The 25,780-nt window shown below is 60.2% G+C and overlaps 2 protein-coding genes across 2 annotated transcripts; both read left to right on the forward strand.

The window, feature by feature from the left end:
• The first annotated feature begins 4,299 nt into the window (after positions 1-4,299).
• Positions 4,300-15,803, forward strand: OLFM2 (olfactomedin 2). Its single transcript, XM_075026826.1, has 6 exons — positions 4,300-4,489; positions 9,490-9,639; positions 10,888-11,043; positions 12,992-13,211; positions 13,759-13,865; positions 14,680-15,803. The coding sequence occupies exons 1-6, from the start codon at positions 4,352-4,354 to the stop codon at positions 15,355-15,357; spliced, it is 1,449 nt and encodes a 482-aa protein (XP_074882927.1). The 5' UTR covers positions 4,300-4,351; the 3' UTR covers positions 15,358-15,803.
• A 6,889-nt stretch (positions 15,804-22,692) lies between these two features.
• LOC142030576 (microtubule-associated protein 1 light chain 3 gamma-like) lies at positions 22,693-24,035 on the forward strand. Its single transcript, XM_075026827.1, has 4 exons — positions 22,693-22,744; positions 22,834-22,889; positions 23,064-23,170; positions 23,846-24,035. Exons 1-4 carry the CDS (start codon positions 22,693-22,695, stop codon positions 24,033-24,035), a joined length of 405 nt encoding a protein of 134 aa, XP_074882928.1.
• The last annotated feature ends 1,745 nt before the right edge of the window (positions 24,036-25,780 follow it).

Genomic DNA, 25,780 nt, shown 5'->3' on the forward strand with positions numbered 1-25,780 from the left:
GGGCATCCCCGGTGAGGGGACCGGGGGTCCCTCCGCGCACCCCGAGCATCCCCTGGCCGGGATGCGGGTACCACGGCGAGGGGGGGGGGGGGGATGCTCGGTCGCCTCCCCCCTCCCTCCCTCCCTCCTTTCCCGGCTCGGCTCGGTCCAGCCCGGTTCGGTTCCGCCCAGCCCGACCCGGTTCCCACCGGGCGAACGCCACCCCCCCCCCGCCCCATACACCGGGCCGGTAACAGCCGCTGCTGCAGCCACCGGCGGCGGGTCCCGCTCGGTAGCGACGGGGGCCCCGGTCGGGGCGGGGGCGCGGTGCGGACAAAGACAACGGCAACGGCGGCAACGGGGCCCGCTCGGGGGATGCGGCTGCGGCGAAGCTGAACGGTTGCTGTTCCGGGACCGGCTCCGGTAGCGGTGGAAAGGGGGGGGGTGGGGGGGGTGGGGAAGAACCGGCCCGGTGGGTCTCCGGTACCGGTAGTTGTTGGGCGGGGTCCGTGCCTGCAGGATGCGCTTCATCCCCGGCCTCCTCCTCCTCCTCTCCGCCGGTTCCCCCGCGATGCAGGTAAGGGCGGGCGGGGGCGCCGCGGAGCGGGGAGGGGGGGGGGGTGTCGGGTTTTTTTGGTGTTTTTTTTTTTTTTTGGGGGGGGGGGGGCGGCCGTGCCTTCAGCTTCCCCCGGGGATGCCGGTTCGGGGCCGGTGGGGATGCTGGGACCTGCCCTGGGTGTTTCCCAAGGATGGGGACCCCCGGCACCCCAAGGTGCCCACCGAGGGATGCGTTCCGGGGTGGGGGGGGGTGTTTGTAGGTGGTACTTTGGGTGCTGGGGTCCTTCCCAAGCCAAGGGTGGGTGCTGGGCTTCGTCCCGCTGTCCCACCACCCTCCCCGGCCTCAGGGGTCTCATAGCCACCTGGGTGCGGGGACGGCGGTGTGCCCCCCTCCCCGGACACCCACCCGGGGGTGCCCGGAATGAGCTGGGAGATGGTGGGGCCCTCGCCCTGTGCCAGCGCGGTGGCGGGGACACGTGGGTGACAGATGGCTCCGGCGGGACCGGGAGTGCCTTCACACGTGGCAGCCGAGGACGAGGGAAGGCGACGGCCTGGATCCATTCCGCCTCACCCGGGCCGTGCCACGTGCCGCGGTCGTGCCCCCGACGCCAGCGTGGGCGCGGGGTGCCGGCTCTCCCCACCCCGGGGGACGCCGTGGGGTTGGGGATGGGTCCAGGCCAGCCTGGGAGGGGGGGGAGCAGGCACCCATGGGTGCACCGTGGCAGGGCTTGGGGTCGGCGCCGGTTCTGTGTCGGGATGAGCTGCCCGTGCGGGGACAGACGGGCGATGCGGGTCCTCCGAGAGCAGCCACCACGGTAGGACCGGGAAGGACCGGAGCCGCCCCAGAGCCAGCTGTGCTCCAGCTGTGCCCGGCACCACCGGCGCGGTGGCAGCTGCAAGGGGACCCGCCGAGGCGGGTGTCACAGGGTCGTGCGCCGTGTCCCGGCGGGTCCCAGTACGGTTCCACCGCCTGCCTCCCTCCCTCCACCCAGTGCCACCGGGGATGACGCCATCCCAGCACCGGCGTGCCGGCGGCATCCTTGTGCCGGGGCGGAGGTGGCGAGGCGGGAAGGTCCCAAGGGGTGAGACCGTGAGGACGTAGCTCTGTGTCCCTGCGTCCCCCTCGTACCCCGGGGCTGCCTCTGTCCTCCAAACCGCCTCGGCCCACCCCGGGGTGCCAGCGCTGGGGCTGCGGGAGGTCAACCCACGGGGACACGGCCAGTTTGGTGGCCCTGTCCCTTCCCCGCAGCCCCACGCTCCAGCTTTGGCGCCACGCGGGGCCCTAGTGGGGCGGTGGCCAGAGCCCCTTTGCCGGGCCTGGTGTTATCTGCAATTAAGCGGTTCGTTATTAGCAGCTGGCCCTGCTGAATATTCAGTGGTGGTTGTGCAGCCTGTTGAATATGCATGAGCTGGGGTTGCCAGGCTAGGGGCTGCGCCGGCCTGGCTGGGTCTTCCCTGCACCTGCTTCCCAGGGGGTGCTTTTTGGGGTGCTGGCGTGATGCTGGGGCTGAACCGGGGACGATTTTGGGCAGGAATTATGTCCCCAGCCTGTCCAGAGTGTGGCCCTGCCACCGCCCTGCTCGTGTCCCCGAGCTGCAGGTGATGGGGCTGGTGTGGGACCCCAAACCGGCCTCCTCTTGTGGGTGTGCTCCCCATCCAGGGGGGTGACGGGGCAGGAACGGGATGCGGGGACCCGCCTGCGGACGGCTGGGGTCCGGAGAGATCCGGGGGTGCCTCGGTGTTCACAGCTGCATCCGGATCTCCCCCTTTCCCCCCTAAATGACTTCTCTGCCCCCACCACCCCGGTGGGGTTGGGTTTTGGGGTGGGGTCGCGGCCCCACTGAGGTCCCGCTGCATCCGCACCTCGTTCCCCAGCACCGTGCTCAGCCCCACCTAACGCGCCGGAGTTAACGAGCTGTTTGCAGGCAGATTTCTGGGCTGGGCTGGAAGGGAATGCTGCAATGGAGTAATGAAGAGGTGGGGAGGAGGTTTGGGGGTCTCCCCTGTCCCCCTGCGCTGCCCTGGCTGTGCAAAGCCCCTCAGGTGAAGCTGCCCACCCGGTGTGACCCAGCGTGCGGGTGACACGCTCACCCCATGAGTGTCCCCACGGGAGCATGTGGCACACGGGGCTCGTGGCAGGCAGGAGATGGGGGGGCTTGGGGGTTTGGAAGCCCTGCCCTGTGACTGTGCCGTCAACACCCCCCCAAAAATGGGTCCTCGATATGGCAGCTGCGTCGCTGGGGGTCAGAGCGTGGGGACACCCACGTCACAGGTGACAGTCGCACCCAGTGCGGATCCCCTGTGGGGCCAGATCCCCACTTTGGGGATCCCTGGGCACTTGAGGGGGGGTGTCTCAGAGGTGAGCACCCACCCTTCCGTCCCTGCCGGGGTCTTTCCCACCTGCCAGGGCCTTGTCCCTGGGGACACGGGGACATTTGTCCCTGTGGGTTCTGCCCTGTCCCCTCCGCGGTGGCAGCCAAGCCGGTATCTGCGACATAGAGCCCAAGAGCACCCCAAAACCCACAGCATGGGGTGGGGGGGTGTGTGTTTGGGTGGTGAAGGGGGGGTGTGGGTGGGCTTTCCCCGTGGTTGCCGGCGTGGGAGCCTGTGCTGTGCGTGTCCGTCCCCACGCGGTGGCACTGCGTGACTGTGACACGGGAGATGGAGGAAAAAACCAGGGCGAGGGGGTCCCGCTGCACCCAGTGGGTCGGGTCCCTTGGAGGGGGGGGGGGGGATGTTCAGGGTGGGCACCCACCGGCAGAGCTGCTGAGAGGGTTTGGGGTGTCCGGGGGGACCCCAGGGAGGTCGCTGCTGTGGGATGGGGTGCGCTGGGGAGATGGGGGACCGTTGCGGGGGGGGGGTCGCATCCTTCCCAGTGCCTGTAGCCGTAGGTCAGGGTGAGGATGGAGATGAAGATTTGGGGGGGCTGGGGGGACCTTGCGGGGCCTCAAAGTGGGCTGGGGGGGGTGCGGGCCTGGGGTGATGGATGCTCGGGGGTGCTGCAGCCTCTAAACCAGGCTGGGGGTGCGGAGGACCCTGGTACCGGCACCAGAATAAGGGAGACCGGGGTGATGGGGGTCCTGGTCCCCTAAACCGGGGTTCGCTGGGGGTCCTGGTCCTCTAAACCGGGGTTCTCTGGGGGTCCTGGTCCCCTAAACTGGGGGTCTCTGGGGGTTCTGCTCCCCCAAACCAGGGGGTCTCCGGGGGTCCTGCTTTCCTAAACCGGAGGTCCCCGGGGGTCCTGCTCCCCCAAACCAGCGGGTCTCCAGGGGTCCTGCTTCCCTAAACCGGGGGGTCTCCGGGTATCCTGCTCCCCTAAACCGTGGCTCTCCGGGGGTCCTGCTCCCCCAAACCAAACCATGCCGGGCTGCTCCAAAGGGAGCTGGACTGAACCGTGCCGCACCGGATTGGGACCATCCCAAACCGGGACCGTACCGGCCATAAACCCACCCTAAACCGGGACCTCCCCGAACCGTACCGACCAGACCCGCCCCAAAACCGGGGGCCGTACCGGGCTGGCGGGGGGCCAACGGTGCCGACGTCACTCCGGAGCGGCGCCGGCCCCCCCCGCCCCCCCCCCATCATCTCCTCCTTTTCTCTCCCCCCCCGTTATAAGGACGAAGGAGACGCGGGGGCTCCGCAGGCGGCGGGGGCGGCTCGGCCGGTGCGCGGTTCGCCCCGGCGGGCACCGGTACCGGGTGGTGGAGGAAGAAGAAGAGGAAGAGGAGGAGGAGGAGGAGGTGGTGGGGAAGGTTGGGGGGGGGTGTTCGGGGGGGGGGTGTGTGTGTGATGGGCATGCGGCGGCGACGGCGACATGACGGTGCCGCTGCTGAAGATCGGGGCCGTGCTGAGCACCATGGCCATGGTCACCAACTGGATGTCCCAGACTTTACCCTCCCTGGTGGGGCTCAACGGTACCGCCGTGTCCCGGGCCGGCACCTCCGAGAAGATCGTGAGTCGGCCCGGTACCGGGGAGGGGGGTACAGCGGGAGATGGGGAGGGGGGGGGGGGGGATGTATTTTGGGGCAGGGATGCCCGGGCTGCGGCGCGGAGCTGCGCCACCGGTATCGGGATGCGGTGCACCGGGACCCCCCGCTTCTTCCCCCCGCCCCGGGCATGGGGACCCCCCCTCTGCCTTCCCCTGGGCACCCCCCCGTTGATGGGTACCCCCCCATCCTCCCGTTCTCCCTGGCGGGGTGCACCGGGGACACCCCCCCCCCCGACACGGGGATCCCCCCCTCTGGGTACAGGATACCCCCCCCCCCACACACACCGGGGATTCCCCGGGCATGGGGACCCCCTCCCCGGGCAGGGTACACGGGACGTCCCCCCCCCCCCGGGGCATGGGGATCCCCCCCTCCCTGCCTTCCCCCCACCCCAGGCAGGGTGCACCGGGGACCCCCCCCATGGGGGCTGGTCTCCCCAAGGAACCTGGGGATGGGGGGGTGTCTTTTGGGGGGCTCCTGACCCCCTTCTTTCACCCGGTAGACCTGAGCTGGGCAGTTCCTGGGGGCTGGGGCAGGGCTGGGGGGGGGGGGTTGGACCCCCATAGGGCCCTGCTGCTCCCCCCAGCCAGGAGGACTCCTGGGGGGCTCTTGACCAGGGGAGGTGGGTGAACCCCCCCCCAGTTTGCAGGACCCTGGGGAGCTGGTGACTGTCCCCAGGCTGGGCGCTTCCCCCCAGTGCCCCCCCCCCCCCAGGCAGGGACACCCCAAATTTCCCCAGGGGTTCTCCGGGCTCTGGCTGGCATTAGCTTTTCGGTGCAAAGCCCAGTGAGAGCGGGGCTGGGCGTGTGGCGTGCGATGAAGTTGGGAGCAGGTGGGGGGGACGTGCTTGGAGGGGGGGACACGCACATGTTTTGGGGGGCTGCAATGACAGGGCTGGGCTGGGCTCCGGGGGATGCCGCAGGCAGGAGCGAGCCCCCGGAGAGGGCTGGGCTGCGCAGTTGGTGCTGCGGGGCCTGGCTGGTGCCCAGCCACAGCCAGTAATGTCGGGGCGGAGGGGGGGCATAATGGGGGGGACACGTCCTTTGTGATGAGAAAACCCCTCCTGTAGCCTGAGCCTTCCTGCGTGGGACTGGGCTCCCCATTTTTTGGGGGGGGCTGTGGTGGGCAATCCTGCCAAGGCGGGTGCTTCGTGTTATTGCCGGCGCCGACCTCGGTTGTGGGGTGGGGGGGTGAACCGGTTTGGGGGTGTTCAAGGAAGAAGCTGGCAGAGCCCATCAAGAGCCTGCCATCAGCTGGGCTGCCAGACTTGCCACCCGCCCACCCGGCTTCGTGTGCCCCCCACTCTCGGCAGCCAGCACCCCAGCCCCACTGGAACCACCGGCAGAGCTGGTGGGGGTTCACTGGGCTGCTCCCCCACCTTGGCTCTGCCCTGGGCTGATGCCAGTCGCAGCTGTGAGGGTTTTTCCATAGGGATCCCTAGGGAACTTTTTTGGGGTACCATTCCTGGCCGGGCTTCTGCAGAGGATGAGTGCGGTGGCCTTCGTCGCTGCAGCCCCGCGCGTGGCGGTGGGGTCTCACCGGGCACTGCCAAATAGGCAATCATGTTGCAGGGCAATTAGCGGCACTTGGGGTAAAGCAGGCGCTGCTCTACAATAATTGGCTAATCATTAGTCACTCTTGGTGTTCCTTGTAAAATCATTAATCACTGGGAAGGAGCGCTGCTAATGCGGCTGTAATGGGCTGGCGCAACCGCCCACGGGAGCTGCCGGGACGGCGTGCCGGACCGCGGGGTGCGAGGGGCTGCCGGCACAGCCGTGGCGGAGAGCTGGCGCGCTGGTTGCGGAGCTGATCTCCCACCTGGGTTTAGGGAGGCAGCGCTTTTTCCCTGGATGCTGAAATGAGCCGGGCTTACCCAAAAGCCGGTGCTCGCCTCTCCGGCTTTGGCTCCGGGCACGGTGATGCCCGGCACAGCCTTTCACTGTAGTTTGGGGACTTGCAAAGCCCCTTTCTAGAAAACAGCGGTTCCTTTTCTGCTCTGAGGTCCAGAGCCGGGTTCACCCGGTCCAGGCCTGAGTGCTCCCATCAGCTCAGCCCCGTGGGACGCTGGCTTTTGGGGACACCGGCACTGCAGACCCCGGTACCGGAGCAGCCAACAACTCTCAAATTCCCGTGGAGTAGCAGCACTGTGTGCCGGCTGGTGATGGGGAGAGACCGGAGCATCCTCTGCAGCAGCTCCATCCCTTGCCCTGGAGCGGTCCCCCTCCAGAAAGAGGGGGCAGAGGCACGGAGCGGCTCTCACCCTTACTGCCCGTGCCGATTTGGGGCCTCCTGGCTTCGAAGGGCGCTTGGTTGGATCCCCACGTCCCCGGCTGTGGCTGCTTTGCTGAGGCAAGGGGCTGAGTGGGGATTCCTGGATGCCTGGGGACCCTTATGTCCCACATGAGAGGGGTCAGGATGCTCTGTCAGCCCCCCACCCCCCACGCCAGGCTCCGGTTCTCTGGCAGCTCTCTGCACCGCGGCCGAGGGTGTCAGCAATTTCTCCTCTCTCGAGCTGCGAGCAGGCAGCTTTCCCGGGGAGCTCTAATTAATAACCCAGTGACAGATTGCACAGGCTGCATTTAACCTAATAATACCGCCGGCAGCAGCAGCCGCCGCCGTCGCCAGGCCCCCGAGCCGCAGTGGGCAGGCGCGGGCAGGGCTGCCCTCCACCTCCATCCATCCCTGGGTGTTATCTGCAGGGCGGGGGCTGGATGCGGCCACCGAGCCGCAGCGGGAAAGCATCTTCCCAGGATCTGGCTCTCGCCCACGGATGCTCGCCTGCATCCCGGGGGCCGTTCAGGAGGGACCCCAGGGTTTCCGCGCTGCGCGAAACCCAATCTGGCAGGCAGAGGAGCTCTGCCAGCCTCCAAATCGGTGGCTCTGAGCGCTGCCTGCACACATCCTGCCTGCCACAGGCTGCTGCCTGGCATTAATTATGCATTAGCCCTCTATAAAGTATTTATGCCTGCCTGCTGCTCAGCCACGGCCAGAAGGGTCCCGGGTAAAGGGAAATGGTTCCTCGGTGACTGCGGATGCTCCACCCGGGATGCTCCGGGTTTGCTTTGGGCTCTTTCATTTCAGTAGCTTTTTGCGGGGCGGGGAAGAAATGAAGTTTTTTGGTGCACAGGATCCTCCCAGGATCCTGAGGGCGGGAGATCGGGTGGTGCCTGCCCCAGGTCTGGATGCTTGCGCCGTGGGTGCCAGACCCGTGCCGTGCCCAGAGGAGCTGGGGGGATCCCTCCTGCCATGGGGACCCCAATTTTTTTGGGGGGCGGGGCAACTTCACAGCACGGTGCATTAAGTCTTTCCCGACATGTATATCTGATAATCGTGCATCCTATTAATTCACCTGCCGTAGCAGGGAGCGACCGTCACGATACCATCCACCGGCACGATGCCGTCTGCCGGCGCCTTCCTAAGGGCTCGTTATCCCGCGATGTGGCTCGTCACCAGCCGGGGCTGCCGAGGACTCCCGGCCCCAGCGCCAGCCAGGATCCATCTCCACTGTGTTGGAGTTGGGCTGAATAAATCCTCTATTTACCTCCCCCTGTGATAACTCAGGAATTTACTCGGTTAAGGACGAGTTTTACACCGCCATCAGTTAATTTATTCTCATTGCGCTGGATGTTGGAGAATGGTGTTTAGCCACCGCCATGTCCAATAAATCCCTTCCGATGTGAAACATGAAGTTAAAACCGCTGCATGTAAAGTAAAGTATCGTCCCTGGCTTGTTACAGGGAACGGGTCATTTATCTTTGCCTGGCTCGGTGCAGAAGGCGCTTGGAGAGCGATGAGTTTGCTCTTGATTTTCATAATTAATAATTATGAATTACCCATGAAATGCTAAATGGCCCAGCGCAAAAACACCGGCTTATGGCATGAATAAATCAGGCAAAGGGGAGGAGGGGGTGTGTGTGGATGTTTCTCTGCTTGGTTTTCGGGGTGGGATGGTTGGGGGCAGCCAGAGCCTGCAGTGGTCACCCTCACCCTCAGCTGTGTTGGGAGATGGAAAGCACAACCCCAAGCCTGGATCCACCTGGAAAAGCCGCAGCTGGATGCAAAAATCGGCTTTCTGAGGGCGGCGGGACTGGTGGGATGCTCGGCCGGCCGGGGATGCCCGGGTACCCTCCTTGGTGCCCACCTGGGTCGGGGGGGGATGCACTCGTATTTCCCCACCGCTCCACGGTATTTCACTGACCACTTGGGTCGAAGGGACCCAGAATTCAAGGGGAAGGAATTAGCAATTGCTCTGCTCCCCTCCAGAGGCGAGACGGCCACAGGGGAGGAAATTCCTGCCTCGTTAACTCTATTAATGGGAAATAACACCAGGCTGGGTCTGCAGGAGGACGCGGAGCTGGCTGGTGGGAGATGATGAAGAGCGTTTCCTCGTCGTTCCCTCCCACCCCGCTGTTGTTTCGTGGCCAGCCCGGGAGCGCGGGACCCACTGGGAAGCTGAAATCGCCGTATTTGGAGCAGATCGCTGTGGCGAAATGAGTCTTGGAGAGGGGGAAAAAAAAATAAAAAAAAAAAATTAAATGACCTGGATAAAAACCTGAAAGGAGGGAAAAATACAAAATGGCTCAGACCTGATGGCATGCGAATGGGTTTTGGAGGAGCTCCGTGGGAGGCGGCAGTGGGCAGGGCAGGACCCTGGGGCTCTGCCACGATGGGACGCGCTCGGCACCGGGCTTTGCCGGCACCACGCGGTGACGGTGGTTTGGGAAGGGTTCGGTGGGCTCATCCTGGTGCTGGGACGTTGCTCCCTTGCTGGCTCGTCCCCAGCCGGCTGACGGCAGCAGGGAAGGACGCTCCGGCGTCTCGCCAAGGCGATGCTGCGCTGCCAGCTCTGCCCCAGTCCCCCACGGTTTTTGGGGAAGCCCCAGCACGCCTGGGGAGCCTGGTGCGGGCAGGTGAGCGGCTCTGGCGTCCTTTGGGGCCCTGACGTCTCTCCTCCTCTCTCCCGCAGACCCTCTTCCAGAGCCCCGACGAGGGCTGGCAGGTTTACACCTCGGCGCAAGCCCCCGATGGCAAATGCCTCTGCACGGCCGTCATCCCCGTCCAGGGCACGTGCTCCCGCGACCTGCGCAGCCACCAGCTCCGTCAGCTCATGGAGAAGGTGAGCGTCGGCCGGACCGCCGCTAACCGGCGTTACCGGCCGAGCCTGCTAACGAAGCGCTTAATTTGCGGTGGGGGACCCCCCGTCCAGCGCGTAGGGTGCACCCTACGGTGGGGTGTGACGGGCTCGTCCCTTCCCTGGGCACCCGCAGCTCCCTCCCTGCGTAACGTCGGCGCGTTTGCCGGTCCGAGCATCCTCGACGTTCCCGCAGCAAAAGGGGGAACGTTCGCGTCCTCCTGCCTGGCCGTGAGGTTTGCCGGAAGGGTGTCACCGCGCTGCCGCGCATCCGCGGTGCCGCCGGCACGTGGCGATGCCCTCGCCGCACGAACCCAGCCTGCCAGGCGGCCGCGGAGATGAAACCAGCGCAGAGATAAATCCCGAGCGGGCTTTAGCCTGCGGCCCCGTGAGCCAAATGATGTTTAACGGAGCCCGGGTGGTTTCCCCGTGCGGAACGGGGGACGTGTGGCTGCCCGTGGTGGGGGGGTCCACGCTGCCGCCCCTTCCCCGTGGGCTCTGCAGCAGTGCCGGCAGAAGACATTAGCCTCCCCCCCCCCCAGCACAGGGCTGTGTGCCTGAGCAGAGCTCATTTAATTTCCCCCCGGTTTTTACACGTCCGCACGGGCGGGCACGCTGCAAAACCCGATTAAACTTTTATTATAACGCGCTGCAAAAAACGCCTCTTAAGCAGCTCTCTTCCAAGGCGGCGGCGGCATCGTAAATACCAGCAGGGCTGGTGCTAATAAATAAATAACCATTTGAGGAACACTGTCACGTTCATGTCATTTGAAAGCGTGGAAATAAAATAACTTTGCCGGCTGCGGCAGATGAAATTAAAGAATGAAAGCTCATAGACCGGGCTGGGAAATGTGCACTCGGGTGGTTTAAAAAAACAAATAACAGCTGAAGCAGGATGAGTAAAACGCATTATTTTATACATTAAAGCTGCAGGGGGAAGAGTTTTCTTGCAAGCGTTTACATAAACGCCGGTGCGGTGGAGCGGGGAGCAACTCGTCCTCTGGCTCCCTGGGGATGGGGACACCGGGAGGGGGTCTCCTGGGGCCGTGTCCCCACCAGCACCTGGTGACCACGGGCTGGTCCTGGGGGCTGCTCTCCTTTCCCCATCCCCTCGCTGCCTCTGCACCCCAAATTTCCCTGACTCAGGCCTCCTCGTTAGCAGCGGCGGGGGGGTGGGGGGGGATGTGTTGATTAGACCGAGGGCTTTATCACCGCCCCCGTCCCACCATGCAGGTGCAGAACATCTCCCAGTCGATGGAGGTGCTGGACCTCCGGACCTACCGGGACCTCCAGTACGTGCGCAACACCGAGTCCCTGATGAAGGGCTTGGACTCCAGGCTGAAGGTGGCTGCTGAAAGCCAGAAAAGCCTCAACGCCAAGAGCTTCCAGGTGAGCCCATGCCCCCTCCCCACCCCCCGATGCCTCTCGCGCCCTGTGGGACTGGCTGCCGGGTTTGGGAGACCTCCCCGAGCACATGGTGCTGTGCGATGCTATGAGGTGGGTGGGCACCCTGGGAAGGGTCCTGATTTTCGTGATCTGGGTGGCCGAGCATCCCCACGGTGGTCCCAGGGCTGAGCATCCCTGCGGTGGTCCCAGGGCTGAGCATCCCCACGATGGTCCCAGGGCTGAGCATCCCTGCAGTAGTCCCAGGGCTGAGCATCCCCACGGTGCTCCTAGGGCTGAGCATCCCTGTGGCACCTGAGCGCGCAGGGTGGGTGTGCGGTGCAGGAGCGGGACAGGGTGCCCAGCCGCAGTGGATGTGCTGACAAGGCACAGGGCAAACCAACCTGGGGCCACAACCCACTGCCTCCCCGGGTGCCGCGGCGGGGGGGAGATGTGCCGTTGGCAGGGCAGCAGAGCTGGCCAATTCCCAGCCCATCTGGCTGCAAATCGACACCTTTAATTAAGCAAAACACGGCTCTTCCCTGGCAAAGCCATGATTTCAACCTGACGGGTGGCAGCCGTCAGCGCCGTGTGCTGATCAATGCAGGCTGCAAGTCAATGCTGCCCACGCTGCAGCGGCTTTGCACCCCCAAGAAATCCCATTACCGCCCCCCCCCCCGCTGGGGCACTGGTTTATTTTGGGAGCCTCAAGGCTTCATCCTGACAGCTGAAGAGTGTTTCTGTCTCGGGAGCGGCTGGTTCTTGGCACTGAAACAGGCCAGAGGATGCTCGGGTGGACGCTGGGCGCTGACAGTTGCAGAGACAAGACATTGATTAAACATCTGAGCTGCAGCAAATATCTTGGCTGGTTTAATCACAGCAGGAGGTGCTGAGCCCTGCGACCGGGATGCAATCCCACCGAGAGATGGGAACACTGGCCCATGTAACCCTCGCCCTGAAATGAAAGGCGAGGAGGGAGGAAAGGCGCTGGCGAGCCAGGCTTGTTCCTGGGAAAACCCACTGAGCCGCGGGATGGCGAGTGGGGCCGTGGGCCGTGGAGCAGGACGAAGGTGCTGGCTGTGGATTTACAGCGTCCTTGAGCGAAGGAGACTCGGTGGAGCGGCTTGCAGCCAGGGCCGGCTTGCTGCCGTCTTTCCCCCCCACTGCTTCCCTGCTACGCCGGTGCGGCAGCTGGCACAAGCCTGGCAGGATCATGCGCGGCTCCCGAGCATCCCTGCGGTGATCCCAGAGCTGAGCGTCCCTGCGACATGCAGGGTGCTGGGTGCACGGGCACCCTTTGCCTGGAGCTGTCACCCATCCCTGGCATGTTCTCCCCACTCCATACTTGCACCCCATTCCCACGTCGGCTGTCTGGGACCTGCTCAGACTTTGCCAGCTGGATAGCTGAAGCCTTTGCCTGGGTCACTCCAGGCCAAGGTCAAAACACTTCTTAACCTTCTCTTTGTACTAAAATAAGTGGAGATTTTTAAACCCTGGACCTGGCATATAACTCTGCCTGTTGCTGTCATTCCCTCAGCACCATCACTGCGTCTTCCTGCATCCCTCGTGTGCGGAGCATCGCTCCATGTCCAGCCACCCTGCTGCTCCGGGCTGGCCGGGGAGGGGGGATGTCGCCCTGTCCTCCCACAGTGGGACCGGATCCTGCCTGGTTCCCACTCTGCAGAGCGAGGCGATAGCATCGGCTACGGGTGATTCATTATCTATTGCTCCGCAAGCGCTTGGAAAATGCAAAGCCTTGTAATTGTTATTAATTACCGACCCAGGAAATAGGGCTCGTCTCTGGTGCGTTAACGAAAACCTCTGTGATCCCCAGAGGGATGGACAGAGGGACAGCAGGCATGGGGACAAGCACCACCAGGCTCCAGGCACAGGCTTAATTTAAGGCGTGTGTGTGTGGTTTGGTTTTTTTTTTCCCCTCGTATCCCTTAAACAGGAGCTCAAGGACAAGATGACGGAGCTGCTGCCTCTGATGCCCGTCCTGGATCAGTACAAGTCGGACACGAGGCTGATCGTGCACCTGAAGGAGGAGGTGAGGAACCTCTCCGGGAGCTTGCTGGCCATCCAGGAGGAGATGGGTGCCTACGACTACGAGGAGCTTCAGCAGCGGGTGCTGATGCTGGAGGCACGGCTGCACGCCTGCATGCAAAAACTGGGTACGCTCCCCCCCTCCTCACCACCTCGGCTCTGGTTTGGGGGGGCGCCCAGGTCCCTGCTGCTCACAGCAGCGTCCCTGTAGATGCGGGGAAGGCTGGGATCCCTTCCCGGGCCGGCAGGGCAGGCAGCCCATGCTGCCAGCTTCCCATTTCAGAGAACCCAAGCCATTGCCGCTGCCTGCAGCCCTGCCCACGTGCTGGGCCTCCTGTTTTGCTGCACTGCTGATATCTTCCGAATAATAATAATAATACTGGCAACCCAGCATCCTCCACTATGTGCCAACGGGGAGTTTGCTGGTGTGGCCGGGCCCCGGGACTCACGCAGGAGCCATTTTTCCCTGGTCAGGAATAGCTGCTGCAGCCCAGCAGTGCCTTTTCCTTAAGCATCCCCCAGCCTGCTGCCCTGTCCCCTCCTAGGGGTCCCTGGGGTGAAGAAGAGCCCCGGTTCCTCCCTGCTCGGTGCGTGATGCTCCCTCCCACGAAGGGAGCTGGGCAGTGTCGCGGTCCCGGATGCCCACCCCTAACTCCCAACTATTTTTCCTCCCAGGTTGTGGGAAGCTGACGGGCGTCAGCAATCCCATCACCATCCGAGCATCGGGATCCCGCTTCGGGTCGTGGATGACCGACACGATGACACCCAGCGCTGACAGCCGGGTGAGTGGCACGGGCACCCATGCCGATGGGGTCGGGGCACAGCTCGGGCTTCCCACGGCTCCCGCGCGGCTCTTTTGTGGGCGTCTTTCCCCAAAACCCTCCCAGGCCCAAGCAGAGGTGAATTTTGCAGGAGGGCAGCTCCTCTCTTGGCCGGTCTGGCTCTGAATTTTTTTGCAAAACCTCAGCACTCCTCGGGCACCGTGTCCCCTGCAACCTGCCTGGCTGGTGCTGCTGCGTCCCTCCTGGCTGTGCCCCCACGGGATGCACGTCCCCGGGATGCACGTCCCCGGGATGCATGCTGCCTGGGGTCCCTGCGTCTTGGTGCAAGCTCCCTGGGTTGCACGGTGCCCCTGCACCCGGGGTACACACCGCCTGGGGTGCCCGTGCCCTGGTGCACGCTCGCCAGCGTGCAAACCCTCTGCTCCGTCGCACGAGGGGCGCGTGGCTGCCTCTGCCGGAGCTCTGCCAAGTGCCGACAGAGGAAACTGGGATGCCGTGGCGGGAGGCTGGGCAGGAGCTTCCCTGGAGCCTCTGCAGGCTGGGAACTCAGTCAGTCTGGGTGTTCCTAACGAAGCACGCCCTCTTATTAAAAATTAGCCAAGCATTTGATCTGCAGAAAGAGCAGAAAAAGACATGGAAAGGGGGGAAGCGAGAAAAATGCGTGCCGGCGTGTGGCAGCAGCGTAAATGGCTGCATGTGCGGCGGGGGGGGGCGCGCAGGACGTGGGTCGTGTCCGTCTGTCCTGGGAGCCCATCTTGATGGGGGTGGGGGGTCCCCGTTTCGGCCGGGCATCCCTAACCTGATCCCGCTGCAGGTGTGGTACATGGACGGTTACTACAAGGGCCGCCGCGTCTTGGAGTTCCGGACCTTGAATGACTTCGTGACGGGACAGAACTTCGTGCAGCATCTCCTGCCGCATCCCTGGGCCGGCACCGGCCACGTGGTCTTCAACGGGTCCCTCTACTACAACAAATACCAGAGTAACATCGCGGTGAAGTACCACTTTCGCTCCCGCAGCGTCCTGGTGCAGCGCAGCCTCGCCGGCGCCGGCTACAACAACACCTTCCCTTACTCTTGGGGTGGTTTCTCCGACATCGACTTCATGGTGGACGAGAGCGGGCTGTGGGCCGTCTACACCACCAACCAAAACGCCGGCAACATCGTGGTGAGCCGGGTGGACCCCCAGACGCTGGAAGTCCTGCATAGCTGGGACACGGGTTACCCCAAACGAAGCGCCGGAGAGTCCTTCATGATCTGCGGCACGCTCTACGTCACCAACTCCCACCTTGCCGGTGCCAAGATCTATTTTGCCTACTACACAAACACTTCCAGCTACGAATACACGGATATTCCCTTCCACAACCAGTATTCCCACATATCCATGCTGGACTACAACCCGCGGGAGAGGGTGCTCTACACCTGGAACAACGGCCACCAGGTCATCTACAACGTCACGCTCTTCCACGTCATAAAGACGTCGGGCGAGCTGTGACCCCGTGCCGGACTCCTCTGCTCTCCCTTCCCCAGCTCTTTATTTTTCTACACTTCAGCCTTGGCCATTCTCTCGAGGGGATGGAGCCTTCCTCCTCCTCCTCTTTGATTACTTTTTAAAATTTCTTTGGTTTCTTCCCGCGGTTCATGGCGCATGGATCTCTTCTGCCTTCATTTGAGCTGACCTCGGTTGTTTTTTGGGGTTATTTTTTTTTTTTCAATTTACATCTTTATTTTGATGGCAAATAAAAACAGTCTCTTTGACATTTGATGGGGCTTGTGCTGATTTTTTTTTTCCCCCAAATTTTTAAAAAATTATTATTTGTCACTCAATGGCTTGGTTTCCCCCCCCGCCTTTTCCTGCATCCCCTCTGCCGGCGGATGCCAGGAGCCGGCTGTAATCTCCAGCCCTCTCCTCCAGATGTGCGCCGGCAGCCAGCGATGTTGTTTATGGGCATGTTTAATGCATGCGGGTGCGGGCGCTGGGGAAATTACAGCAGAGCTGGGCAAGGCGAGGAGGAAAGGAAGGGAAATTATAGCGCAGCTGCGGCGAGCGAGGGGGGAGCAGACCCTGCAAGGTGGGGAGCGGACCCTGCGTGGGTGGCTTGCCCCAAAATGAGCCCCCAACGAGGCTGGGGCAGCAGGATCCTGGCCCTGGGGGAGAGCGGGAACCTCTTCCCCAGGGGTGAGGAGGGATGGAGGAGATGTGGGGGGGATGGAAGGGATGGAGGAGATGCGGAAGGGATGGAGGAGACGGGGTGGAAGGGGACAGAGGGATGGAGGGACACACGGGGCTGGACGAGGCGGAGGGGATGCAGGGCTCGGCAGGCAGCCTCCCATGGGCATGATCAGGCGTTACAAAGCTTAAAATGGTCCTGTAAAAATCAAGTTGCAGAGCTGCGCTTCCCAGGGCTACGTGTCAGCTTGCGCCCTGCGAGATGCTTTGCAAATTGGCGGGGGGGGGGAATGACACCCTGCAAGCAGAGACACCCCCCCGCCCCAAACCTGGGTAGAGAGCTGCGTGGGGATGCTGGCAGGATGGGGATGGAGACAGGGTGCGTTAAAGTCCAAACATCAGTCCTTCTGATTCCCCATCACAGCTCCGGGACCTTTGCAGGGTTTGGGCAGGGGAAAGGAGGGGTGGGGGGGGGGTCCGGTCCAGCCCTGGAGCCCACCCCTGCCCCGGAGACAGCATCGCGGAGCCGGTGCTTGGGTCGAGAGCATAAAATCGAAGCTGGAAGCACCTTGTCACGTTTATTCTCCTCTTGAGAGAGGAGTGGGGAACAAGAGGATAATCCCTGCTAATCCCATCAGCTGCTTGTGTGCAAGAGGAGCGGGTTCGGAGGGCTGCGGTGATGCTGGATCTCGGCAGCCCCCCCTCCATGGCAGCGTGTTTTGGGGTGCTGGGAAGCTCGGCTCGCCCCTGACCGTGCCGATGGGCTTGTTGGGCTGGGGAGGGGGGCATCCATAAGTCCTGGGGGAGGGAAAGATCCCTGCATGCCCCTTCTGCAGAGCATCATCCAGGCGCTCGGGGAAACACCTCGGCCCCGGCGCCGGCTGGGTGATGGAGGAACATCAGGGTGCTGCTGGGTTTGGGTGCTGGGCTCCCACCCTGCTCAGGCTGCGCCTGCTGAAGCATATCCCTGGTTTTCCAGCTTCGTTCCTGCGTCCCAGCCGGGCTGTGACCACGGGAAGACGATTAACTCCACGCTGCGAGCTCCGGCCGGAGCGGCTCTGCCCCAGCCCCAGCGAGCGGGACGTGAAGGGCTGCTCGGCCAAGACCCCGCCGGCCACTTTTCACGCCGTGGCTTGAGACTCGCTCATGCAGGGAGTTTAATTTGCTGTGGGAAGGACGTGCGGGCCGGCGGCCAAGAGCAGGCACTGCTCCGGCGCCCGGCTTGGCACGGCGAGGCTGGTTATTGAGCAAAGCCAGGTGAGGAGGAGGAGGAGGAGGATGGAGGTCTTTGCATCATGCGAGGGGTGTGCAATGTGCAGCCACACACCTGACGGTTCCGGGCAGCGGCTGGCAAACCCCCTGCAGTGATTATTTAGCAATTAGTGCCTGAGCAAGGCTCCCCATCTCGGCAGAGGCTGTATCCAAGCGACCTGTGGACTGAGATATTAATCTGGGCTCAGCCTGCAGCACGGCTGCTGCTCGCCTGCGAGGAGCGCTCATTTCTCATGCCGTGGCTTCCAGCAGAGCGAGGGGTGGGTATTTTTTTGGTTTTTTCCCCTGACAGTAGGTGACTATGGCAGGAGGCACGCAGAGGGGTGCTGGCTGCTGTGGTGCAAAGGGAGCAGGGAACAGCAAGGGGTTGGGAGCCAAAGTGCATGCATCCCATCCCCATCCCATCACATCCCCATCCTAATTCCATCCCCATCCCATCCCTATCCCCATCCCATCCCATCCCCATCCCACCCCTTCCCCATCCCAATTCCATCCCCATCCCAATCCCTTCCCCATCCCATCCCTATCCCCATCCCAGACAAGTGTCCCACCCACGCAGTGAACCCTCGGCACAGAGCTGTGCCGGCACACAGGAACGGGCACCACAGAGGGTCTCTGGACCTCGGCCTCCTCATGCCACGGTTAATCATTCCCGGTGCCAGAGATGCTGCGTCCCTCACCGCAGGGACAGCCCCACAGCCGACACGGGACCGCAGGGGTGACCATCCGCAGCCAAACCCCCCTCCTTGAGCCCTGCCCCGCAGCATCTCTCCAAGACTCTTCCCACTTCTTCCCCTCTCCTGGTGCTGGCGCTTGCCCCCCACCTTCAAACCCAGGCTGGATTCAGCTCCCCAAAATGCCACCGCACCGCTTGAGCCAGCGGGCTCGGTAACGGAGATTGACGGGGATGAGATAAAGCTTTGGGGAAAGGCTCACCAGGACGAGGGCACTGCCACTGACTGCCACGCAGGGACCTTGGTCACCTTCCCTGCACCCCTCCACCTCGGCTGTCCTTAGAGGGGACCCTGCGTGGGGATGGGGACGGGGACGGGACCGGACCCCGTCCCCGCCGAGGCAATGCAGCGAGTGCTGCAGTGCAGCTGCTGTTCGAGGCACGTTAGGTTGGTGCCTACAGCTGGGGAAAAAAAAAACCAACACCCAAACCAACGTGTTTTTCCTTTGTGCTGCTATTTATTAGGCTACAAAAGGAAGGGGGGAGGTGGGAAAAAGAAAAATAACCCAGGGCACTTAATAACCTTACACATGTAGAAACTCTTCTGGAAAACAGCCTGTCTCCCTGCCCAAAATCACTCATCCTGCAGGCTGGGTTTTTCCAGCTTATTGTAATTCTTGCGAAGGCTCAGCCCTAACGGGAGGTGAATTGGTTATTCAGCGCTGATCCTGGCTGGGGATGGAGCTGGGGGGGGCGGCGGGGGGGAACGCAGCGCCCAAGCCGGAGGGTGCTGGTGGCTGCGGTTCCTTTGGATGGTGTTAAAAAAAGGGTTTCCAAAATATTTCGGGTGTTCCCAACGCCCGGGGTGCCCAGGTTCCTGAGAAACCCCCCAAAGGGGCTACGACGGACCCCGGTGCCATGTCCCCAGCAGCGTGGGCTGGGTGGGACCCCAGCGGGACCCCTCGTCTGAGCCCGGGTAACCGTCTGCTGGCTCGCCAAGCACCAGCCCTCCCGTTAATAACTCGCTTCGTCATTAAAGCATCAGCAAATCCACCCCCGCGCCTGCCCGAGCCGGGGATACGGCACTAATCATGTTTACTGCAGAGCCATAGTGTTGTGTTTGCAGCCGCTGCGCCCGTCAGGGCCCACCGGGGACTTTCCCCCTAACGAAAAACCAGCGGGCGCTCAATAATTGAGGCTTATTTATGGAAGGGAAGCGGTTAGCAGCGGGAGCGTAGAGCTGTCATTGCTAAAATAGGCCGCGGAAAAGCAAAAAGCTGGGCTTCAGTCCCTCGTCCCGCTGCCCTCGGGACCCTCCGCCTGCTCCCCAGGCTTTATTATCCACCGGCAACCGGCGACGCTGTGCTGGATGCGTTTGTCGGCCCCTCGCCAGAGATAATTGATGGGTTGGGGGTCTTCCCCGGGGCCAAATTGCTGCTGTTGGAAGAATCTGTCTATTAGCTTGCTCGTAGCATCCTCTGTTCCTCGCCGGGTGAGGACCAGCAGCAGGGAGCAGGGCTCAACCCTCCTTAGAGATATCTGCTCTATAATATATTTTGATATCTATAATGTATAGAGAAATCTTAGCTATAAGATATACACGTTAGCTATAAAATACAGAAATCTTAGCTATAAGATATACATATTAGCTATAAGACAGAGAAATCCTAGCTATAATATATACATACTAGCTATAAAATAAAGAAATCTTAGCTATAATATATACATATTAGCTAAAAAATATAGAAATCTTAGCCATAATATATACATATTAGCTAGAATATAGAGAAATCTTAGCCATAATATATACATATTAGCTAGAATATAGAGAAATCTTAGCCATACTATATACATATTAGCTATAATATATATAGATTCCTGTAACATAGAGAGATACATTATATATCTTACAGCTATACGTATACAGTGAAATGCGGAAACCCCAGGGCAGGTTTGAGGGGTGCTGGGGGTATGGCTGAACATCCCCCCAGCTGCGTAGCAAAGATAACAGGGACCTCTGAGAATCTAGGGGGGGGTGAGAGACCCCCAAAAAATTCTCCTGTTGCCCCCCGCCCCCAGCTGGGGCTCCTCTACCCACAGCCCTGGGGCAGCATGGCCCCGGGCTGGGGCTGAGATTCCCACTTTAATATTTAATGTGAGATTAAAGATAAATCTAGGGGGATTTTTTTTTTAATTTTATTTTATTCCAGTGTATCACAAAATGAGCTATGAATAAAACTTAACTTGTGCAGAAGAGGATTTATTTATGAGTTTCAGCTGAAATTTGCTCCGCGAGGGCCCGGAGCAGGCAGGCAGGAATACAGATGAGATCCCGCTTCCCGCAGGCGAAGCCGGCAGCTGGGGAAGCTGGAGGTATAAATTTTACCTCCCATATCCCAGGTCTGTGCCTGCATTATTTTTTTTTTAAATTTATTTTATCTTATTTGGATTATTCTGGCGATATTTACTCTCCAAGGAAATTAATCTTCGGGGGCTCCTCGCAGATGCTCATGCTCCATGTGAGGCTCCCGGCTCCGATTTGGCAAATACAAACCCCATTTCAGCAGAGGGGATGATGCCAGGGACAAAGCATGGATGTAAAAAACTCCCGCCCTCCCCAAATCAGGAAAACCAATTTCCCTTCATCTTTAATTAATTAGTTCATGCTAATGAAAGCATCACATTTCCATGACGACCTGGGATTTCAGAGCCCAGCCCAGTACCGCAGCAATAGTTGGAAATTAAACCGATAAATAATAGATGCTCACCATTAATGAACTAATTTAAAATGGGGATTTAAATTTTTTTTTTTTTTAATTCACAACTTTTTCTGCTCACAGCAAAGCTATTAGCACTTGGCTGGAAGCAGAATTAAGTCAGTGAACAGTAATCGATTCCTTTTATTAGCAAATTGAGAGGCACTTTAATATTTATCAGTATATTGTTAAGAAATCACCTGGGAGGAAAATGCCCCCCCCTGCAAAACTCCACTTCAAATCCAACGCAAACTTTCCAGAATTAAATTTATTAGGGCTATAAATTTATAATGGCTTAACTCGCTACACAGATGGAATATATATTGCTAATGTAATTTTCCAAACCAGTGATGAGTGCGTCTGAGAGATTTATTTTTTTTTTTTATGGCAAAGTAATACAGACTAGTACATTGCACAATGGCAAAATATATTAAATATGTATATGAAACATCAGGAAAAAAAACCAGGGTGATGATCCGCCCGTGCTCTGTTACACGCCGGGGCAGCGGCTGAGGTGCTCGGTGCAAGGTGGGGACAAACCCAGCCGGGATTTCACCTTGTTCCGAGGATAACGCTGGCGGCCGGAGACCGGGATGCGCCTGGGATGCTCAGCAAGGTGCATCTGCTCCCAAAGGCAGCATCTCCTTCCTAAGCCATCTCCTTCCTCCAGCAGCTGCAGCCCAAAAGGACCCGTTATGCCAAAAAGCTTATTTAAACAAGGGTAATTTAAGGCTCTGGTGTGTCTAAATGAGCTGGGCTGCTTTTGCCTCCTCCCTTTCCAGAGGTGGCGGGGGGGGAGCCTGTGGAGCACGCATGAGCAGCTCTGGAAGAAAAATGAAGGGGGGGGGAAAAAAAAAGAAAGAAAGAAAAAGACAAATGGGGTCTAATTGGCATAATGGGGTCTAATTTGTTTTCAAAAGCCGCCTCTCTCCTGACCCAGGGAATTGGCATTGCATGAAAAATACCTGCAGCATGCGAATGAGCCGGCTTCTCGGCAGCTTTATGGATCCCACCTGACACAAGCCCCTCGTTAAATCAAAACAGAGATAGCGCAAGAATTAAACTGTCAGGATAACGCATGCCGATATTTGCCGGGTAGCGGCAGCGCCCGCAACCGGGTCCTGCTCCGGGTGGGATTGATGTGCCGGGGCAGGATGTTATCCCTCACCTCCCACCTCCCGGGGCAGAGAGGGACAGGGCGGGGGGGTAAATGCCCCCAGACTCCCTCCTCCATCAGCGACTCCATCGGCAGCCACTTGCTGAGCGGAGAATTACTGCCGGCTGCGATAACCGCCTCGGAGCATCAATTATTATCTAATCCACATTCTCTAATCCTTCATTCGCCCGGCTTCTGCGCCTGGGGCATGTGGGGGACATAGGGGTTCTTGGGGGGCACGTGGGGGTCCCATGGGGGTGTAGGGAGGGCGTCCAGGGTCCAGGGCCCTTCGGATGGAGCGGGGGAAGCGATAATTCCCAGCACACCGGCTCTCGGAGAAAATAAAAGCGCCTTTGCGGGCTGCCGGGGCATGCGGAGGGGATGCTGGGCTGGCAGCGGTTCTGCCGTGCCCAGTCCTCTCCCAGGGAAGATAATCCCCTTTGTTAATCAAAGCACGGGTCCTGGGGGACAATTAAGGACTTTAAATCACTCGTCCCTTCTGATGGGACCAGGCTTCAGCATCACGGACCTCCGGTGCTGGTCACCCCACAGCACCCACAGGCGTGAGGTTGGGTGGTAGGGCATGGCCAGCTGCTCCCTAAAATATCCGTGAGGAGCAAATCCCCAGCTCCGCTCCATCCATCCATCCATCCCAGCAGAGCCCAGCACCCTGCTGAGCACCCCAGCCCAGGTGGGGCAGGATGAGCCTATATTAGGAGCTCTGCCAGCAGCAGCTGCCCATGGCAGGGCTCAGGGGCAAACAAATCCTGCCCGTGCCTCGATCCATCTCCTCCTTCCAGAAGATGCAGCCAGGAGACAGCGGCTCTCGCCCCTTCAAGCAGAGGAAAAGCCTCGGTACGTTGCTGGGGATAAGGGGAGCAGCAGAGCAGGGACGTGGTGACGGGCTGTGCTGCGCTTATTGCTCTTTCTTTTCTCTTCCGCAGCTACCAGGATGCATGAAGTGACAGAGATACGGATAAAATATCCCAACAAGATCCCGGTAAGGTCTGCACCCCACTTTCTTTGTGGCCACCAATGCCGAAAGGCGAGCTGTGAGAGTCTTTGCTAAAGACTTTATGGCTCCATTTTTTGCTTTTCTGGGTACCCCTGCCAGAGTGGTCCCAAAGCCTCCCAGTCCCTGTCTCCCCGCTCCAGCATCTTCTCCCCGCTGCAGGTGGTCGTGGAACGCTACCAGAAGGAGAAAACCTTGCCCCCCTTGAACAGGACCAAGTTTCTGGTGTCCCAGGACCTGCCCCTGTCCCAGTTTGCTGTCACCCTGCGGTAAGTGGTTAATGGTACAGAGGGTCCCCAGGCTCGCTTTGGGCAAGCGGTGGGGGGGTCCACAGCCCCAGACCAGTGCGAAAGCCCAGTCTAGATACAGCTGGTCCTGGGAAACAGCTTTTTGGCTGCTCAACTGGGCAACTGTTTAGATTTAGCCTAATGCAATTAGCCTTTGTAATTAGCAAAGAGGATTTGACTGCCAATGCATGGGGTGCCTCACGGCAGGATTCCTCTACCCTTGCTGGGATAAAAGGTGACAATTAGCTCTTTTCCTGGGGACTTGCAGCACAGGTGAGTCACTAATTGGGGGTAGGTGATTAGCAGCCCTGCAAACAAGCAGCACTGTTGCAGCTGATTTGAAACCTCTGGGCTCTGCTTAAAATCCCTCCCAAGGACCCACACCTCCTGGCAGCACAGTTCAGGATGGATGGAGGTGAGAGCTTGTGGCTGGGGTTTGGCCCTTACAGATGTTTTGGGGAGCAGCCGGCCGTGCCCTCGCACCCACCTTCGTACCTGTGGGTGCTGGTGGGTGGCTGGCACCTGGGGGAGGTGATGGCGAAGCTTTGTCCCTTTGAGAGGAACCACTGAATATCTGAGCCAGCGCCGTGTTCCCACAACTGGGGCCTCCCCGAAGGCCGCGTTGCTTGCACGCTGCCTTCATCTTCCTCTTGGCAGGACGCGGCTCTGCCTGACCTCCTCCCAGACCTTCTACCTGCTGGCGAACAACAAAGGGTTGCCGAACATGGCCGTCACCATGCAGGAGCTGTACCGGGACAACAAGGACGAGGACGGCTTTCTCTACCTGACCTACGCCTCCCAGGAGATGTTCGGCAGCTCTTCCTCCGGCAAGCCAGCGGCTGCTTGACGGCAAACCGCCTGCCGCCACCGCGTCCTCGTGGCTGCTCGTCTGGGGACTCCCGACGCTGGTGAGATCGGGGAGTATCTCTCCAAACTTGGCTTAAAATCGGTGGGGAGCCCCGAATTGTGGCTGGACCAAACCTTGGCTTCTCTCTGGCTGCGGTTTGACAGGCTCAGCCTTGTAATGGTCTTAAAAACTCCGCTCGACACCTCCTTAATCTTGTGGCTTTAAATACAAATTATTCTCCTGCCACAGCAGAAGATGGTGCTGGTTTACTCTGATCCACAGGAAGGTTATTTTTCTAACTGGCTCTTCTGAAGGGCTTTACAACCTGTCATCCCTGTTCAGAAAACTTAGGCTCCTTCTAAACGCCTCTCCTAATAGGATCGGGTATGGGGAGTTTCACGGTTTGTGCAGGTTCTTGTTAAGCTGCGTGTCCTAGCTGCTGCTCGAGTGTCTGTGCTCTTGAGATGTGGAATAAAGAAAATTGGACTGGTGCTTCTGGTCATCGAAACCGCAGCTCGTCCCTCGGCTGTGAAGCCAGCCTTAAACTCGGGGCTTTGTCCCTGGCTTTGCTGGGCTGCCAGTAGCTGAGCTGGGGGAGTGAGAGCAAAGAGGGGAAAGGACTTGTGCAAAAGCAGCCTGGGAGAGACCCTCCTGCAGAAAAGCAGCTCCCCATCTCACTCCCCTCTGCAGAATAGGGGGGGTTTGACCCCCTCCACCTCAAACCAGCACCCTAAAGACGGGGCACGTAGCTAAAACCCGCAGCAGGGATTAGCTGAGCTCAAATTGTAGTGCTGTGCTGTGAGTCAGACATAAATGCTTCCTGCCACTGATACTGCAAAACACCTCTTAAATATTTAAGGCTTCCCTTGCCATAAAATGCATTGTCACACTGGGTGAATATTTCATGCACGTTTCATGTTAAAATGTTAATAAATAAGCTCTAAAATTAGCTGCCATGACAGCAGGAGCTGGGTCCCTGATGTGCTGCAGGGTGGGGGGAAGTTGAGATGAGTCCCTCTCCTGTACTGGGATGAAACTGGGGAGCAGGGGTCTATGCTGTACCCCCCGCCCCGACTGGCTGCACCCCCAAACTGTGCAGCAGCAGGTTTCTTCCTGAGGCTTCAGGCTGGCTCAAGGCTGAGCTGGGGTGCCAGAGTTTTTTTGGGTTTTTTTTTTTTTGGGGGGGGGATGACAGGTCCATGCCAGTCGGTTGCTGGAGGTAAGGGGTGAGCTGTAGCGATGGAGGAGCCTGGCTTGGCATCTCGGGGGGGGGGGGGGGGGGCTTGTGGTGACTGATGTGGCTTCTGGGCTGCTGGCAGGGGAAAAACCAGGCAGAGCTGTTGTCCCTGCCTGCACCAGGCAGGAGCACGGGGAGCAGCTGGAAATACTCGTAGCTGCCTGGCACGAAGCTGCAACCCTTAAAGCAAAGAGCAGAGCAGGGCTGGGACAGAGCGTAGAGGATCCGCAGGCCTGATTTCCCCAAGGAAAGGAGCTCAAAAAAGATATTTACTGTGCTGCAGGGGATGTCTGCGCCCATGGAGAGGGGAGAGTGCTGCTGCTTGCCCCATCCCCTTCACCTGGGCTCCATCACCTCCAGCCTTTTTTTTCCCATCTTATCCCAACCACAGCGTTTACCTCTGCAACTGCTGGAGCTTCCCAGGCAGATGTTTGGAGGCAGTGCTCATTTCCCCGAACAGACACCTTCCTGCTTGGGGTTGTGGGGTTTTTTTAACAAACGTATATTT

This window comes from Buteo buteo, chromosome 4 (genome assembly GCF_964188355.1).
Source record: "Buteo buteo chromosome 4, bButBut1.hap1.1, whole genome shotgun sequence".
NCBI lineage: Eukaryota > Metazoa > Chordata > Aves > Accipitriformes > Accipitridae > Buteo > Buteo buteo.

Coding starts and splice junctions, on each gene's coding strand:
- OLFM2 (XM_075026826.1), top strand. CDS start 4,352: ATGACGGTGCCGCTGCTGAAGATCGGGGCCGTGCTGAGCACCATGGCC. Junction 9,640..10,887: donor TCCGTCAGCTCATGGAGAAG/GTGAGCGTCGGC, acceptor CCCACCATGCAG/GTGCAGAACATCTCCCAGTC. Junction 13,212..13,758: donor CGCCTGCATGCAAAAACTGG/GTACGCTCCCCC, acceptor TTTTCCTCCCAG/GTTGTGGGAAGCTGACGGGC.
- LOC142030576 (XM_075026827.1), top strand. CDS start 22,693: ATGCAGCCAGGAGACAGCGGCTCTCGCCCCTTCAAGCAGAGGAAAAGC. Junction 22,745..22,833: donor CAAGCAGAGGAAAAGCCTCG/GTACGTTGCTGG, acceptor TCTCTTCCGCAG/CTACCAGGATGCATGAAGTG. Junction 22,890..23,063: donor AATATCCCAACAAGATCCCG/GTAAGGTCTGCA, acceptor TCCCCGCTGCAG/GTGGTCGTGGAACGCTACCA.